General features: G+C 38.7%; 1 protein-coding gene across 3 annotated transcripts in view; it reads right to left on the minus strand.

The window, feature by feature from the left end:
- Positions 1-4,185: 4,185 nt before the first annotated feature.
- The window catches only part of OSGIN2 (oxidative stress induced growth inhibitor family member 2), a 28,681-nt gene continuing 16,155 nt past the window's right edge, over positions 4,186-16,711 (minus strand). For 2 of the 3 annotated variants that reach the window (XM_062188284.1, XM_062188283.1), the window contains exons 4-6: positions 16,216-16,407; positions 10,917-11,008; positions 4,187-7,164 (exon numbers count right to left, since the gene is read on the minus strand). In XM_062188284.1, coding sequence (XP_062044268.1) covers positions 6,135-7,164; positions 10,917-11,008; positions 16,216-16,407 — 1,314 coding nt within the window. In that variant the 3' untranslated portion in view covers positions 4,187-6,134. Of the gene's footprint in view, positions 7,165-10,916; positions 11,009-16,215; positions 16,408-16,711 lie in introns of all 3 variants that reach the window. The other variant, XM_062188282.1, reaches the window with a different exon arrangement.

Consider the following 16,711-nt stretch of genomic DNA (forward strand, 5'->3'; position numbering starts at 1 on the left):
TTTTGGCATTAGTTCCAGCTGGACTTTATAGTATAGTGTCCTTCTATCTTTTTATGCTACAATTGATAATAGTATTAGAGATCTGGGGTGATCCTGTGGCCCAGTATAGTTGCTGAGATCCCTGTCATATGGGTTGCCTGTAATTTCCTGAGGGAGGGACTGGAGTCAGGAGCTTCCCAGGTATAGTGAGCAGGTCCTGCTCTACAGGAAGTGGGCCTGGCATACAGACTCCTAGCAAACACCAAAGTCAGGATCTGGTGTTATGAGATCAGCTGTGGCTCCAGGAGCAGGTTGAGCTCACATACTCCCAGCCACTGACTGATTACAGAGCCCCAATAACAGCACTAATGCCGGTTAGGGGAGGTGGGTTCCCCAAGATGCTTTCTGAGTGGATGGATCTGTGAGAGTGACTTTGGCCCTGGGACAGAAGAGCAAGTACTCCCAGACCACGCCCATGTGCTGAGCTGTAAGGGTAAGGGGTGGGGTGGGCAGGTTACAGATCAAAAGCAGGCAGTGGGTACAGGAACCCCCGCCTGGAGCTCCAAGCAAGTAGTAGCCTTGGAGGGATATAGAAACCTGCCTATTTCTGTGGGAAAGGCAGGATCCCTTAGACCAAAGCTGGACCTGAGTGGGGCATAGCAACTCTGGACTGGAATCCCTAGCAAGTCAATGGTGTGCTGGACTGGTAAGAGCACAGAATACCTGGGCCAGAACCCTGAATGAGCTAGCAGTGTGCTTGCTGTGCTGGTCCTGGCACAAGTCCTGGCCGGAGCCCCAAGTGAGCACGCTACTTGCTGGGCTAGGTGGAGCATAGAAAGCCCAGGCCAGAGCCCAGAGCAAGACAGCAACAAAGCCTAAAGCTCAAGCAGTTGTTCTTGGGAGGGGCAAGAGCCCGGAGTAATTCCCTGGATAGGTAGGGCACAGAAAACCCCAATATTGTCAGTGAGAGGGGCTGGAGCTAAAGGGTGCTGAGCTCTGCTGCAGGCCTTTTTGTCATTTTTTAAAAAAAGATTTTTAAATTTATTTGAAAGGAAGAGAGAAAAATCTTCATCTGCTGTTTCTCCCCAAATGACTGGGTCAGGCCAAAACCAGGAGCCTGGAATTCCATCTGGTTCTCCCATGTGGGTGCGGGTGCCCAAGGTTTTGGGTCATTTTCTGCCGCTTTCTCAGGTACATTAGCAGGCAGCTGCATCAGCCGGGACAAAAATCTGTGCTCATTTGGGATGAGCACAGATAAGTGGGTTGTTAGCTTTGTTGTGGAGTTTCTTTGTAGATTCTGGTTATTAAGCCTTTATCAGTTGCATAATTTGCAAATATTTTCTCCCATTCCATCAGTTGTCTCTACTTTCCTGTTTCTTTTGCAGTACAGGAACTTCTCAATTTGATATAATCCCAGTTGTTAATTTTGGCTTTGACTGCCTGTGCCTCTGGGTTTTTTCCAACAAGTCTTTGCCTGTGCCTATATCTTGCAGGGTTTCTCCTATTTTCTCTAATAACTTGATGATATCGGGTCGTAGATTTAGATTTTTAATCCATGTTGAATGGATTTTTGTGTAAGGTGTAAGGTAGGGGACTTATTTCATGCCTCTGCATGTGGAAATCCAGTTTTCCCAGCACCATTTGTTTAATAGACTGTCCTTGCTCCAGGAATTAGTTTTAGCTCCTTGATCAAATATAAGTTGGTTGTAGATATTTGAATTGACCCATAGACCATTAAGCATGGCAGTGATTTTCTAGTCTTTTTACCACTGTCTGTGCTTCAGTTGAGTCCTATTAACCCATCCTCTTCTATCAACCAGGTACCCTCTTCCTGCAGTGTCTCCATTTGTTGCTAAGCTCATCCAGCGGATTATTTCAGAATGCATTTTTCATCTGTACTTTAATCATGCTTCAGTTTTTCTTCTGAGATTCTTCCACACTTTTCAAGTTTTTGAATTTTGTCCCTGTATTAACTGTGTTAAAGTTCTTGTCTGATATTTTCAACACTTGTATCAGTTATGGAACTGTTTTAATTCCTTGTTTTTTTCTGTTTATATACCGTATTTTCCTTTTTTATCTGCTCACCTAATTTTCTAGTGTATGCTGGACACTGTGGATGCTATTTTGATTCTGGATTTTGCTTTTTTAAATTTTTTTTTTTATTTTTTGACAGGCAGAGTTAGTGACAGAGAGAGAGAGAGAAAGGTCTTCCTTTGATTAGTTCACTCCCCTAATGGCCACCAAGGCCGGCACTGCGCCGATCCGAAGCCAGGAGCCGGGTGCTTCCTGCCGGTATCCCAAGGGGGTGCAGGGACCCAAGCACTTGGGCCATCCTCCACTGCCCTCCTGGGCCACAGCAGAGAGCTGGACTGGAAGAGGAGCAACTGGGACTAGTACACGGTGCCCCAACCAGGACTAGAACCTGGGGTGCCAGCGCCACAGGTGGAGGATTAGCCTAGTGAGCTATGGCGGCACCGGCCCTGGATTTTTGTCTTTTAAGAGTGTCAAGTGTTGGTGTGGGCAGGCAGTAAATTTACTGGCAGCTCTGCTAGATTCTGCTAAGGCTTAATCTTAGTAACCTTATTCTAAAGTTATGGCCTTTTTAGAGAGTCACAATCGAAGAATGCCTAGGGTATTTAGAAAGGCCTGGTTTGGCTGGCAGGCCAGAACGGTGTTCTAGAATGGTATGCCTCTAGAATCGCCATACAGCCCAGCCCCTAGCTTATAGCTGCTGACCTCTGGCAACTTTCGTGGTTCATCACCAAAGCCAGACTTAAGGAAATCATCAAGCAAACTTCTGGAGTGTCTTCTTTGTGAAACTTCCTTGTCAAGTGCACTGCTCAGCAAATCCCAGCAGGAACTCTCAACTGTGATGTTTTTCTCTGATCCAGACACACTCTATTCCTTGGAATAGTTTGCAGAGTGACTTGACTCAATGCAAAAAAGGCAGGATAATTATAGCGCTCACCTCACTTCTATCAAACAATCAGTCCTATACATGGTAACAGTGGAAAGTAAGTTGAATTCCCACCACTTCATCATGATTGGAACCAGGAAGCCGTCCTTTTACTAGTTTTAAGTTTGAAGGATTTTTAAATTTTGTGGTTTATCATTTTTTCCTTATCTTTTTGGTCAGCTCCTTTCCCAGTGGCATAATTTTTCTCAAATAACATGGGTGGCAGGGTAATTCAAAATCAACAGGATATGTCTAATCCTTAATTCAGTGTTTTTAAGGCTAGCCCTGGAGACTATTGTCATGTTTTTCCTTTTTTAGGAATGTATACAGTGTTGTTTTTAAGACTATCTGACCTGATATAATCAGATCAAAGTGGCTTTGTGCCAAAAGCCTTCCTTTAAAACAAGCTAGGTTTAAGATCACATTTAAACTCAATCTAATTCTCTTTCATTCTGAGTTCTTCACTGTTCCACAAGCAGGGACTTAACAGAAGTTACTTTTACGTAACAGCAGCATTTATTTAGAATTTTTCATCACTGCCTAATGGCTACATAATATTTTAAAAAATTTTTTGACAGGCAGAGTAGACAGTGAGAGAGAGAGAGAGAAAGGTCTTCCTTTGCGTTGGTTCACCCTCCAATGGCCGCTGCGGCCAGTGCACCGCGCTGATCCAATGGCAGGAGCCAGGTGCCTATCCTGGTCTCCCATGGGATGCAGGGCCCAAGCATTTGGGCCATCCTCCACTGCCTTCCCACAGCAGAGAGCTGTCCTGGAAGAGGAGCAACCAGGACAGAATCTGGTGCCCCGACCGGGACTAGAACCTGGTGTGCCAGCGCTGCAAGGTGGAGGATTAGCCTAGAGAGCCGCAGCGCTGGCCGCTACATAATATTTTTAAATACCCTTGGTTTGAATTTTTAATACGTGTTTAGTAAAGTTTGGTACTATGGTAACTACATGATAATACTGCTTAGATTTTCAAAAAGTAAAGTTGGATAAGGTTCATTTACTCCAGCTGCTTAAAGTACTGAAAGCTGTAAATGAATATTATTTTTATTACATCACTGATTTTTAAAACTCAAAACATATTCTGCTTGTTTCCTAAACATTCTTTTACAATTATTAAGTATGGGATGTTTGTTAGGTACCAAGCTAGACTTAGAAGAATCAGGAGGAAATGCTCACATCATAACACTCCTCGAGTGGGTAGTGATTTTCCTTTTCTTTAATAGCTGGTTAACACTGAAAAATTAGGAAACATTTGGAATTGTGGTATAGAAGTTAATAACCTTAAACATAAGTGGAAAGGCCTGAATGTTATATGCCACAGAGGAGACCTACCATTAACAGATTCGATAAACAAGAGGCTGTCAAAGATGAAATTACCCACCATATTTGTTTAGGGTTTTACTGAAGCTTTATTTTCCCTAAAGATTCTTTTTTTCTTATCTTTTTTAACAAAAACTCTCATCAGAAGAAATACTATTTGTTGAGTAGGAGCAGACTCGGAGGCACAAGAGGATGTCAATAGGTCTTACTCCTTCCTAGAAATCATATGTACAATACTGTCATTTTTTATTTAAAACTGACATTAAGAAAAATATCCTATCCAATTCATTCAGAATTCAAAAAAGGCAAGCAAAAGAATATTGACTCATGTATAGTCAGAGGATGTAATACCATTTCAATAAAGTGTGTAAACAGTTTTTTAAAAATTGCCATAAAATGAAACTGGATTACAGTTCAATTTTAACTCAGGTATGCCATTATCAAGAATCTTAAGAATTCTTCTGAAGCAATTACTTAGTGGAAGCAAATAATTTTAAAACATTATATTTAAGATCTTAGTTAACCAAGCACATAGCATTGTTAAGAATGTACATGAAAATACTAACAGGTCCACTTTTTAAAATTCTATGAAAAATAGAATTAGAGCTTCAATGAACACATTCCAAGATGAAATTACTATACCAAAGAAAATACTGATAGATTCAATTACAAAGGAAAACTTGAGATGTTGTCTTATACTAAAAATTCTGACAATCTGTGTGAAAATACAGACATTAAGTCCACTTAAATGCAAATCAAGATAATTAGAACAGGCACATCAAATAAATAATCATTGTGTAAGCTACTTTCATCTCCAATGAACAAACAATATTAGTGATCTCAAATTAATTTTGAGAATGGAAATTTTGGGATTGGAAAATAAAAATTTTAACCTTTTCTACTTTAAGCTTTAATAATTCTGGTAATACCCAAATACATTACAGTTTCAGAAGTACTTACCATGCCCAGATGTCTTACAGAAATGAACTATGTTCACACTCATGGATAAGTAGTTCCATTCACAATTTATTAGAAATCAGATTTATTAGATTTTATGGTGATTAGAGAACAAATCTCTGAAAATATATTTGGTTCTCAGATGTCGAAGCACATACCAACATTACTGGAATGTTTAAATTATTAGAAGATTATGAAGTATGTGTCAAGGTTCCAACAATAAAAATATTTTTAGAAGACTATCATATTTGGTAATAAATTAATTTACAATTGGTAATTTCAAAATAAATAAAACCTGAGTTGTAAATGCCCCTTGCCCTTAAACCACCCCCAGCAATATATACATAGCCATTTTTCACTTAGGCCAGTGTCTCAAACTTTAATGAACATACATATATCCCTTGGGGATCTTGTTAAAAAAATGCAGTTTCTGATTCAGTAAGAGTGCTGTGGGGCCTGAGCATCTCCATGTCTAATGACTAACAGATGAAGAGGATACTGCTGGTCCCTGGACCACCTTTTGAGCATCAAGGTGATCCAATATATAGTGAGGACAATTTCTCACTTAAAGACTATGTGGTTTTATAGATTTAAGGTTGTAATATTTTGGAATCAAACGGAAGAAACAACCCAAAAATGACCATTAAAAATACATCTTGGAAGAAAAGAATATTTTTAGTTACTGAAAGCTTAAAGTATAAAGAAGTTGGCAGTGTTTCTATTTGTCGAATAGTGACACCTTTGATACGTTTTTATACAAATCAGGCCACCAAGTTCTAGGAACTGCAAAATGAAGTTAACTATAGCTTGAGGTTCTCCTCCAGTAAATTCAAGTCCAGAAAATTCAAGCCAGTACACTGCAAAACCATATTAAAAATCTTTAATGGTAAACTGTCCATTTATTTATAAATTTGGTTTAAGATATCCCATCTCCTCCTCCTCGTTCAACAAACAAATGCTTTTTCTTCTGTCTTGTAGCTAAACAGCGTGTAACACCAAGTGCCCCTCCCTTTAAAAATCTAACAAAATTGTCTCCAACCAAGGGACCCAGCGCAAAAAGGTTGGCTTCTTTAACACACTCATAGGTATATGCATCTATTTCCACAGGATTGCCCTTACATGTGATTGGCTGACTTGAGTTATGGCCTAGGTAACACCCTTGTTCCTTTAAAAAGGATAGGTTAGGATGAGAACCTATCAATACTACTGCTGCAGACAGCTTAAATATTTTCTTCAATCCAGAGATGCTTTGAAGAATGCATTTCATATCCGACTTAAAGGAAAGCACATGGTGCTCAGGAAAACTTGTATAATCAGACAAAAGATTTGAGTCTACAGAATATGACTGAGTACACATCAAATGATAGACTTTATGATATTCAGGATAGAGTTTTTTGGGAAGCTGTTTGAAAATTAAGCTTGGATCAGTTACTCGTCTACGGAATACATGAATCACAGGGATATTATTATTGTAAGCACACAGGACTGCATCAGCTGCAGTTAGCCCAGAACCTACAATTAACACTGGATCTACTTTGCCACGCAACTTTCCTTTGTTTATAGCAGCTCCAAATTCAGGCATTGAATGAAACACAAAAGGAAAATCTTCCCCTTCAATTTCCAGATGGGCAGGAGAATCCAATGTTCCAGTTGCTAGAGCTACGTTCTCAGCAAAAAGGCAAAAGGGAACATGAGAACCATCTGCTATCCGCTGATAACCCCTGACTTCCCAGTTTCTCTTGATAAATGTTGACTTCTCTATCTGTAAATGCTTTGTTGAAACATCTCCATCTTGACTATCATTATCATCCTGCTCTCTGTAGAGTCTTGATACGGAGGTTATATATGTATTCTCTCTGAAGTTCTTCTGAAGACCCATGACTTTTACATAATGTTTATAGTAGCGAGCTATTTCCTCTGGCATAACTCGATCTCCTTTTAGGTTCCTGGAAAAGGGAAAATATTCTATGAGGACAGTACTTTTAGTTTCCATGAGTATCTCTTCTCTCTGTCATATGCTGTTATAGACTTTTAATTTGTCTGGACTACCTTAGCTATAAATTATCCTAATACTTCACACAGAAAGCCTGTTTTACTTTTTCAGTTAAACATGCTGATGAATTAGTTTTATCAACAGGAATCCCATGAAAGCAGTATTTAATGAGTATATTAAATATTTAAATTTAATATATAAAATATGTTAACTATTTAATGAGCATATTAAGAGACAGTATTTAACGTGCCTTTGTGATTCCAGTGCCATATATAGTGCTCAAATTAGCTGCTTGATAACCTTTCATTAAATAAATAAAGGGATTAAAATGTGTACATCTAAAATTAAGCCAGTTTATAACCATTGAGAATTTATAACTGTTGAGCTATTACAGGTTTAATTAAAATCTACACTTCTTAGTATAGTTAGTATCGCTGCTGCTCTACTTCCCATCCAGTTATCTGCTAACAACCAGGGAAAGCAGCAGAAGAGGGTTCAAGTGCTTGGGCCCCTGCACTCATGTATAGACCTAGATGAAGCTTCTTAAAGATTATATAGACCATCTTGACATTTTTACTAAGTTTTATTTTCCTAATGACTGAAAGAATTTTGATCTGTCTTCTGATGAACAAAATCATCTTATGCCTATTAAGATTTAACATTTCGTAATAGGTATTCTCTTTTTAAAATTTATTTGAAAGGAATGGGGGAGGGGGGAGAGCAATCTTCCATCTGCTGGTTCACTCCCCAAATGGTTTTAACAGCCAAGGCTGGGCCAGACCAAAGCCAGGAGCCTGGAACTCCATCTGGGTCTACATGAGTGGCAGGGGCCCAAGCACTTTGCCATCTTCTGCTGCTTTCCCTGGTGTTTTAGCACGCAGCTGGATCGTAAGTGGAACAGCCAGGACTCAAAACCAGCTGCCCACATGGGACTCTGGCAACAGAGGCAGGGCTTAACTTGCTATGCCACAACACCGACCTGTCTATGTGTTTTCCTACTCATCGAGAGATCTACAGATATAACCCTTTTTTTTTTTTTTTAAGACAGGCAGAGTGGACAGTGAGAGAGAGAGACAGAGAGAAAGGTCTTCCTTTGCCGTTGGTTCACCCTCCAATGGCCGCCGCGGCTAGTGCGCTGCGGCCAGCGCACCGCGCTGATCCGATGGCAGGAGCCAGGTGCTTCTCCTGGTCTCCCATGGGGTGCAGGGCCCAAGGACTGGGGCCATCCTCCACTGCACTCCCTGGCCACAGCAGAGAGCTGGCCTGGAAGAGGGGCAACCGGGACAGAATCCGGAGCCCCGACCGGGACTAGAACCTGGTGTGCCGGCACCGCAAGGTAGATAACCCATTTTTTTTAAAAGTGGATTAGTACATCTTTTATTTTCCATTTGAATTTAAAAGCAACAGGCAGTAATGTCCCTAAACCTCCTGTTCCAATTAGATGCAAGTAGAACTATAAAAAAAAAAAAAAATACACACACAAAAAAACAAAAAAAATCCATAAACATAATTCATTTTATCTTGTAACTTGAAGTGCATAAAATTTTTCACTTTTAAACGCTTCATGATTGTAATTAAGATGCAGAATTTCAGGGGCCTGTGTTGTGGCAGACCACCAGTTAGCATCACTGCTGCTCCACTTCCCATCCAGTTCTCTGCTAACAGCCTGGGAAAGCAGCAGAAAAGGGTCCACGTGCTTGGGCCCCTGCACCCATGTACAGATCTAGATGAAGCTCCTGGTTCCAGCTGGGCTCGTCCCTGGCCATTTCAGGCACTTGAGGAATGAACCAGCAGATGGAAGCTCTTTCTGTGTGTCTTCCTTTCTCTAAGTCTGACTTCCAAATAAATAAGCCAATCTTTTTTTTAAAAAAAAAGATGAAGATTGTACGAACTCTCAATTTTTACAGAAAACCTATAGAGTAGTTACTATTGTTATCATCTCCCTAACACAGACTAGGGAATAACTGCTTGTTTAAGTTATCTGCCTAGGGTTTTAACATTAGAAATTACAGTCAGGACTTAAAACCTTGCCAATCTTTAGTCTTAAGTCTTCTCTTACCACTAAGCAAAGGTGAGATCTAAAGCTACTATTTACCAGAAGATTATTTTTCACATAATATTTAAAAGAATATAAATAATTTAGAAAGATAAATGCTTATGGAACAAAATCATAAAGTTTTCCATTTCTCATCCAGAATGTGTTGTGCAATTTCACTTGCTCACTTACTGATTTTGAAATTTTAAGTTTCAACCCAACACATATTTCCTTTTTTAAAAAGCTAAAATGAATTTTTTGAAAGGTTTAATCTCAATTATCCATGATGATCTAAATTTGTTCTCCTTAAATCTCCTCAAATTAAGGAAAATTTCCATGGATTAACATAGCTTCTCTCTAGCAGGAAATCAAGTACTTAAATTTATATTCCTGTTCTAACAAAGGCTACTAAGTAACCTCCCACTTTAACTTGTTTCTTTTTAATACTCAAATTACAGTATATTTTCTGTATTAATAGTTCTTATCCAATTTAAAAATTTACTATGCTTGGCCGGCGCCGCGGCTCACTAGGCTAATCCTCCGCCTTGCGGCGCCGGCACACCGGGTTCTAGTCCCGGTCGGGGCACCGATCCTGTCCCGGTTGCCCCTCTTCCAGGCCAGCTCTCTGCTGTGGCCAGGGAGTGCAGTGGAGGATGGCCCAAGTGCTTGGGCCCTGCACCCCATGGGAGACCAGGAGAAGCACCTGGCTCCGGCCATTGGATCAGCGCGGTGCGCCGGCCACAGCGCGCCAGACGTGGCGGCCGTTGGAGGGTGAACCAACGGCAAAAGGAAGACCTTTCTCTCTGTCTCTCTCTTTCACTGTCCACTCTGCCTGTCAAAAAAAAAAATTTACTATGCTTAAAATTACATAGCTCTTCATCTATATTTTTAAATTGTACGGTTTTTTCTCACCCAATGGCTTCTCATTAAATATTTACCTACATGATCAAATAGAAAACCATGTGCCAGGTTGTAGTTTACTCCATTCTAATTTATGAATCATACAATACACATTCTACTGTGAGAGCCCAACACTTTAGATAGGCACACAAAAGATATGCAAACATGAAATTACATATATACTCATACAAGTGTGTGGGTAAATGAGAGTAACCACAGAGGGAGTGAGAAGTTACAGAAAACCAGTCTGTGCTTGGTTTTATAACATCTAAATGGAAATCAGATTATAACTACTGTTTCAAAGAGGTATTTTTATTTGAATGACATACATATATATATATATATTCTTCATTCATACAAGATCACAAATATTTTCATTTTCACTGCATACCAAAGAATTTCATTATGTGGCAGGCATCTGGCACAGCAGTTAAGATGACACTTGGAAAGCCATACATCATAATATCAGTGTGCCCGGGTTCATGTCTCAGCTCCATTTCGGAGTTCAACCTCCTGCTAATGTGTACACAAGGAGACAGCAGACCATGGCTCAAGCATGTTGCCCTGCCACACATGTGGTACACTAAGACTGAGATCCAGGCTCCTGGCTTTTGCCTGGCCCAGTCCCTGATGTTGTGGGCATTTGGGAAGTAAACCAGTGGATGGGAAATCTATCTCTGTCTCTTTCTCTCTGCCTTTCAAATAAATAAAAACAATACACTTCTAAAAAATTAAAAAACAAGAAGAAATCTAATTCATTTGATCTTTACCTTCGTTTACTGGACACCCAATCCTTAAATTTAAGTCCAGGTAGCTCCATCCAATTTCCAAAGCTGATTGTCAACATGGAGCCTTCCATATTCTATTGAAATAAAGAAAAGTACAGTCAAAAAAACACACTTAGGCAGTAACAGGTTTCTTTAAGCCAAATCCATCTAATTATACTTAATAAGACTATGGATAAAAATGGTTGTGTAAATTACCTCTAAAGCTTTATATCAATAAACTATAATACTTTTTTTAAAAAAAGATTTATTTATTTATTTGAAAGGCAGAGTTCAGAGATAGAGAGAGAGAGAGGCAAACAGAGAAAGACAGAGGTCTTCCATCCACTGGTTCACTCCCTAGATGGCTGCAATGGCCAGAGTTGTGCTGATCCTAAGCCACAAGCCAGGAGCTTCTTTTGGGTTTCCTACTCAAGTGCAGGGGTCCAAGGACTTAGGCCATATTCTAATGATTTCTCAGGCCATAGTAGAGAGCTGGTTTGGAAATGGAGCAGCTGGCTCTTGAACTGGGGCCCTTATGAGATGCCAAAATTGCAGGCAACAGCTTTACCTGCTATGCCACAGCACCAGGCCCCCTTAATACTTTTAACACTTGGTATTACCCATTGGTAATTCTTCTTTCACACAACTATACACTTATGAAACAAATTTACAACATCACCAATGCCTATACAATGTTCATAGATTTGGCCTATGATCAACATTAAGTCTGAATGTACATGTTTTAGAACAAATCAATATTTTCACTTTTTAAAAAAATGTTCATTAACTTCTAAAACTGTAGATGTCTTTATTTTTAATATTACTAACAGCTTTTCAAAAATTACCAACAAAATCCCTTTTCTCATCAGTTATGATTCTGCAATATAGGCTGGCTGGCTACAGCAGCAATTCTTCAGAATGGAGAATTAGCAGTAGTTGCCTGAGAAACAGCCTCACTGCTGAAGCTAATGCTGCCATCTGGGAAGTGAGCTCCCTTGATCTACTTACTTCTGCTCTATTCAACACAAAGTACGAAAAGCTCAAGGGCCAAGGCACCTATCCCAATGACCTCAATAATCTCTTCCAACCAGTTCTTTAAACAATGGCTTTGTTTCTCATAAATTCTCGTACTCTATTTATATAGCCCACTGTTGGAAATGGGGACATATTATCCTAATAAAATTGTAATTAACACAGAGTACTATGTGCTAGACCCTGTAAAGCATTATATGTGACTACATAGATCACCAAAGGCAAAAAATGCAGCCAAGTGGCTGCTGCTTTGAGTTTTAAGTTTATCCTAACAATGTGATTATGCTGAATGCCAGTTTTTGCTCTAGGAGGCAGAGAGGTCTGACTGGCTACAGTCAGTCACACGGGCAATGCTGGCCTAAACATGACTGACCCCACAAAAATTCCCTGGACACCAGGCACAGGTGAGCTTTTAAGGGTGATAACTCTTCAAATGGTTTGTTATATACCACTGTTGGGAGATTTAAGTACATCCCCATCTGAATCCACTAGGAGGGAAATCTAGAAGCATACACTGGGTTTCTCCTTGACTCTGTCCCATTAGCCTCTTCTCTTTGCTGATTCTAATCTATATCCTTTCACTGCAATAAACTGTAACAAAGAGTATACCATCCTTTCTAAGTCTAGTGAGGGTGAACTTGAACTTCTCACAAGCACAATGTAAAAAATAAAAAGAGAAAGAGAAGTAAGGCAAGAAAACTAAGTAGATGAAAGATCAATGTAACATGGAAAACACAATAGGAAGTTTGCACACTACACATTAGATGAATAGGGAGCAACTGAAGGGTTTTTCTGTATGAGTATATCTCAGATGTGTGTTTTAGAAAGATGAATTCTGGTTCTGATATGAAGAATGGATTGACAGCCCTTAAGGCATTCAGATCTGGCTAAAAAGCCCATGAGAGTTTCTCAGGCATGGAAAGCCAAGACACTGTGGCAAAAAAAAAATGACCTACATGAAAGATCTCTGTGAATGAGATCCCAGCAGAAAGAATGGGCCATCAAAGGAGGTACTTTTCTCTGAAGGGAGGAGAGAACTTCCATTTTGATTATGGCCTTGTCTAAATAAGGTCGGAGTTTGTGAACTCAAGAGGTTTCCATAGTCTTGGCAGCTCATGACAAGAGCCTCGAGTGATTACTGACGCCATAAATAAGAGTGTCAATTGTTAAATCAACAATGGGAGTCACTGTGCACCTACTCCCCTTGTAGGATCTCTGTCCTTAATGTGTTGTACTATGAGAATTAATGGTAAAACTACTACTCGAACAGTACTTTATACTTTGTATGTCTGTGTGGGTGCAGTCTGTTGAAATCTTTATTTAGTATATACTAAGTTGATCTTCTGTATATAAAGATAATTGAAAATGAATCTTGATGAAGAATGGGATGGGAGAGGGAGTGGGAGTTGGGATGATTGCGGGTGGGAGGGAGGTTTTGGGGGATAGCTGCTATAATCCAAAATTTGGAAATTTATATTTATTAAATAAAAGTTGGAAAAAAAAGAATGCTTTGAAGAAGCTAAGTGGGAAAGGCTTTGCAATGAATTGGATAAAAGTTAATAGTGGCTAATATTTGCAAAATTATAATTATGCTGGGGAGAAGTAGTCTACTCAAAAATGTTTATCAAAACAGAAAAGATTTGGTAATTAATTTGAAGTAGGAATTGAAAAAAGAAATCAAGGAAGACTCCAAGCTTTTGCCTTGAGTAACTATAGAATGGTGACATTTATAAGGAAATTGAAGAAATCTGAAGATAAAGTTGGTTAATTGTAGACATGTTGAGTCTGAGGACACCTGTGGAATAATCAGAAGGGCATATCTATTTGATGTAAGAGAAAGAACAATTTGGGCCAGGGATTTTGATTTGAGACTCAATCAGCATCAATATGCACACTGAAGCTGGAAGATAAGGCAGGGAAAATGAAGTTATGAAAAGACTTTAGCTTGGGATATAGTCTACAGAACCAGTTTTAAGAACAAAGTCTACAAAGTAACTGAAAAGGAGACCAAACAAGGCTAGTTCAGATAAGAATGCTATCAACACCTTCAAATGCTCCCAGGCTCAGATTTTCAGCCCCTTCATCAAATTAAGAAAAAAGTCAGTGACCCTCAGAAAAATAGTGCCAGTGGAAAACCAGTGACAGAAGCTAGCATGGATGAACTAAGGAGTAGTACACAAAGGTTTACAGACAATATGTACAGGCAATACTTTCAAGAAGTTGGCTATAAAACAAAAGACATAAGCTGGCATCTAAATTTTTTTAAAGCTAGAAATAATTTTACATACTGAATAATTTCTATGGCACAGAAATTTAAGGCAAAAGAAGAGAAATAGAACACCAACTATAAGATATTTTTGAGAAGACTGGGATCCAGAATATAATAACTAGGTGAGCTCTGGATACCAGTGTTACCTGTTTTTATAAAGCTACTGATCCCATTATGAGGTGCCTGCCTTCATGACCTCCTGTAACCTAAACTACCTCCCAGTGGACTCATCTTCAAACACCATCACACTGGGGACAGAAAATAAAGAAATATCATAAATGAGATACATTGCAGGTTTGAGCACAAAACTGTACGAGTTCAATCCTGCTATGTTCTATTTTCTCTTTAAAAGAAGATGCAAGAGCACTTCCAAACATGAAAGAGAAAGAAAAAAAAAAAAAAAAAGGAGGGCTAAGAAGAAACCTCATAAAGAAATCAAGGGTTATCAAGTAATCTTTAAAGCCCAACTAAGCTTACAGGACACTTCCCACATTTAGACAAATTTTTTCCTCTGGAGGTCTGACAGCTCAATTAAAAAAAAGATAAAGTGGATAGTTGGATGAATTGTTTTTTCCTTTTTTTCCAAACACATGTAATAAGACATCAAGAAAAGAAAGAGAATGCTAAATCAAAGAACTGCAGAACCTTAACTTGATAGGTAAGGTGGCAAAGCAGAGGACCTGGAGCATTCTTTGTGTTTTAAGATTAGGTATAAGTGTGAGAAATTGGGTGATGCAGATGGAAGAAAAGAAAGTTGTGATCAGAGAATAAAATTAAGAGCTTGAATTTGTACAACTTGAGTAGTACAGAAATACTAAGAAATACTTAAGTAAAATAGGCATAGATACTTTGGTAGCTGTTTCTTATTACCATAAAAAGAATTAAGATTTTAAAATTAATTAGAGATATATTTACTCCAGGAATGTCCTTTGATACCCTGAAGAAGTTACTTGATAAATTATGGGTACACAACTTCTTAGATGTGTAACACTGCCATAGAAACAGCCAACTGAAGTACTAACGTTTGATATTTGATACTTAATGCTAATGCTGTCATGAAGTCTACTTCATTAACATAGCAAACTAAACTATAACATTTATTTGTATAGCAAATGAATACTCACTACATACTAGACACTATTAACTGTAATCACCTAAAAATATTTATTAATTATTGGTCCTCTAATGAAATTTACTGGTTAAATCTTTGTTGGTTTTCTGGTTTAATCTCTACTATAGATTGAACTGTATCTCCCCCAGAATCCTTGCTTGCAGCTCTAATCCCCAATGTGATGGTGTTTGAAGATGAGTCCACTGGGAGGTAATTTAGGGTTACAGGAGGTCGTGAAGGCAGGCACCTCATAATGGGATCAGTAGCTTTATAAAAACAGGAAGAGAAGTTGCTCTCTGTCCTGTACAGACACAATGAGGTGGCTATTTGAAAGAGAAGAAGGACCTTACCAGAAACCACATCAGTCTTGGACTTTGTTCTCAGACATTCTAGCCTTCACAACCAAGATAAATAAATGTCTGTTGTTTAAGTCTCCTTGTCTATGGAATTGTGTTATAGCAGCCAAGCAGACTAACACAACTCTCTTTCACAACACATTTTTCCTTTAAGATCTTGAAAAATGTATGGAAATATTACATACTGGTTTGAAACACTGTACTGTGTTAGATTTTGTATATTCTAAAACAAATACATGGATTTTAAATGTTTTACTGTGGAAAATATTCCTATAGTGTTTTACATATAATTCTTATACGATTGTAGAGATAAACAGATGAACTGCTTTTCTGAGAAATGAATATCCTAAGACTGTATCAGTAATCAAACTGGCTTGATTACTACTATTAATCAATGCATATTTAAGCATATAAAGAGGATTAAGGTGATAAACATTACATATTACAGTATTATAATGGTTAAGAATTGAGTTGGTTTATGAAAACAACATATACACTTCACGTACTTTAAAATTCCAGGAAAAATATACTCACATGCCAAGCCCCACCAGGTGGACCTTTACCAAGAACTAAGTGAGGAATATAATGATGCTGTTCTAATTTCCAATGCAAAATGGATGGATAGTCATACCCAAAGTCAGCATCTGGATGAAGCAGTGTGTCAAAAAGCACTGCGACTGGATTGGATGATCGGCCCTCAAGACCCTCAGACAAATATTCTAAGTCCTAAAAGAAAAGTGGAAAAAAAAGGTACAGTTTGGAAAAATTAAAAATAGCTATCATAATAATGATCATTACTCTAATTCAGTGTTTCCCTGGTAACGGGCTATCCAGCATTGAAGTTAAGTTCCTACAGATCTCAATAGATTCTTTGGTCAAATATAGGAAAAGGCTAGGTTTCAATAAAGCCAACCAGATCAATATACAGGAAAACTTAAGAGGCTATTACATGCTAATGTCTTATCCTCATGTCTGGTGATAAAAAATAAGTCCTTTCAAAACTTACTTGAACATCGAGCATCTCTTAAGA

Source organism: Lepus europaeus, chromosome 4 (assembly GCF_033115175.1).
Source record: "Lepus europaeus isolate LE1 chromosome 4, mLepTim1.pri, whole genome shotgun sequence".
Taxonomy (NCBI): domain Eukaryota; kingdom Metazoa; phylum Chordata; class Mammalia; order Lagomorpha; family Leporidae; genus Lepus; species Lepus europaeus.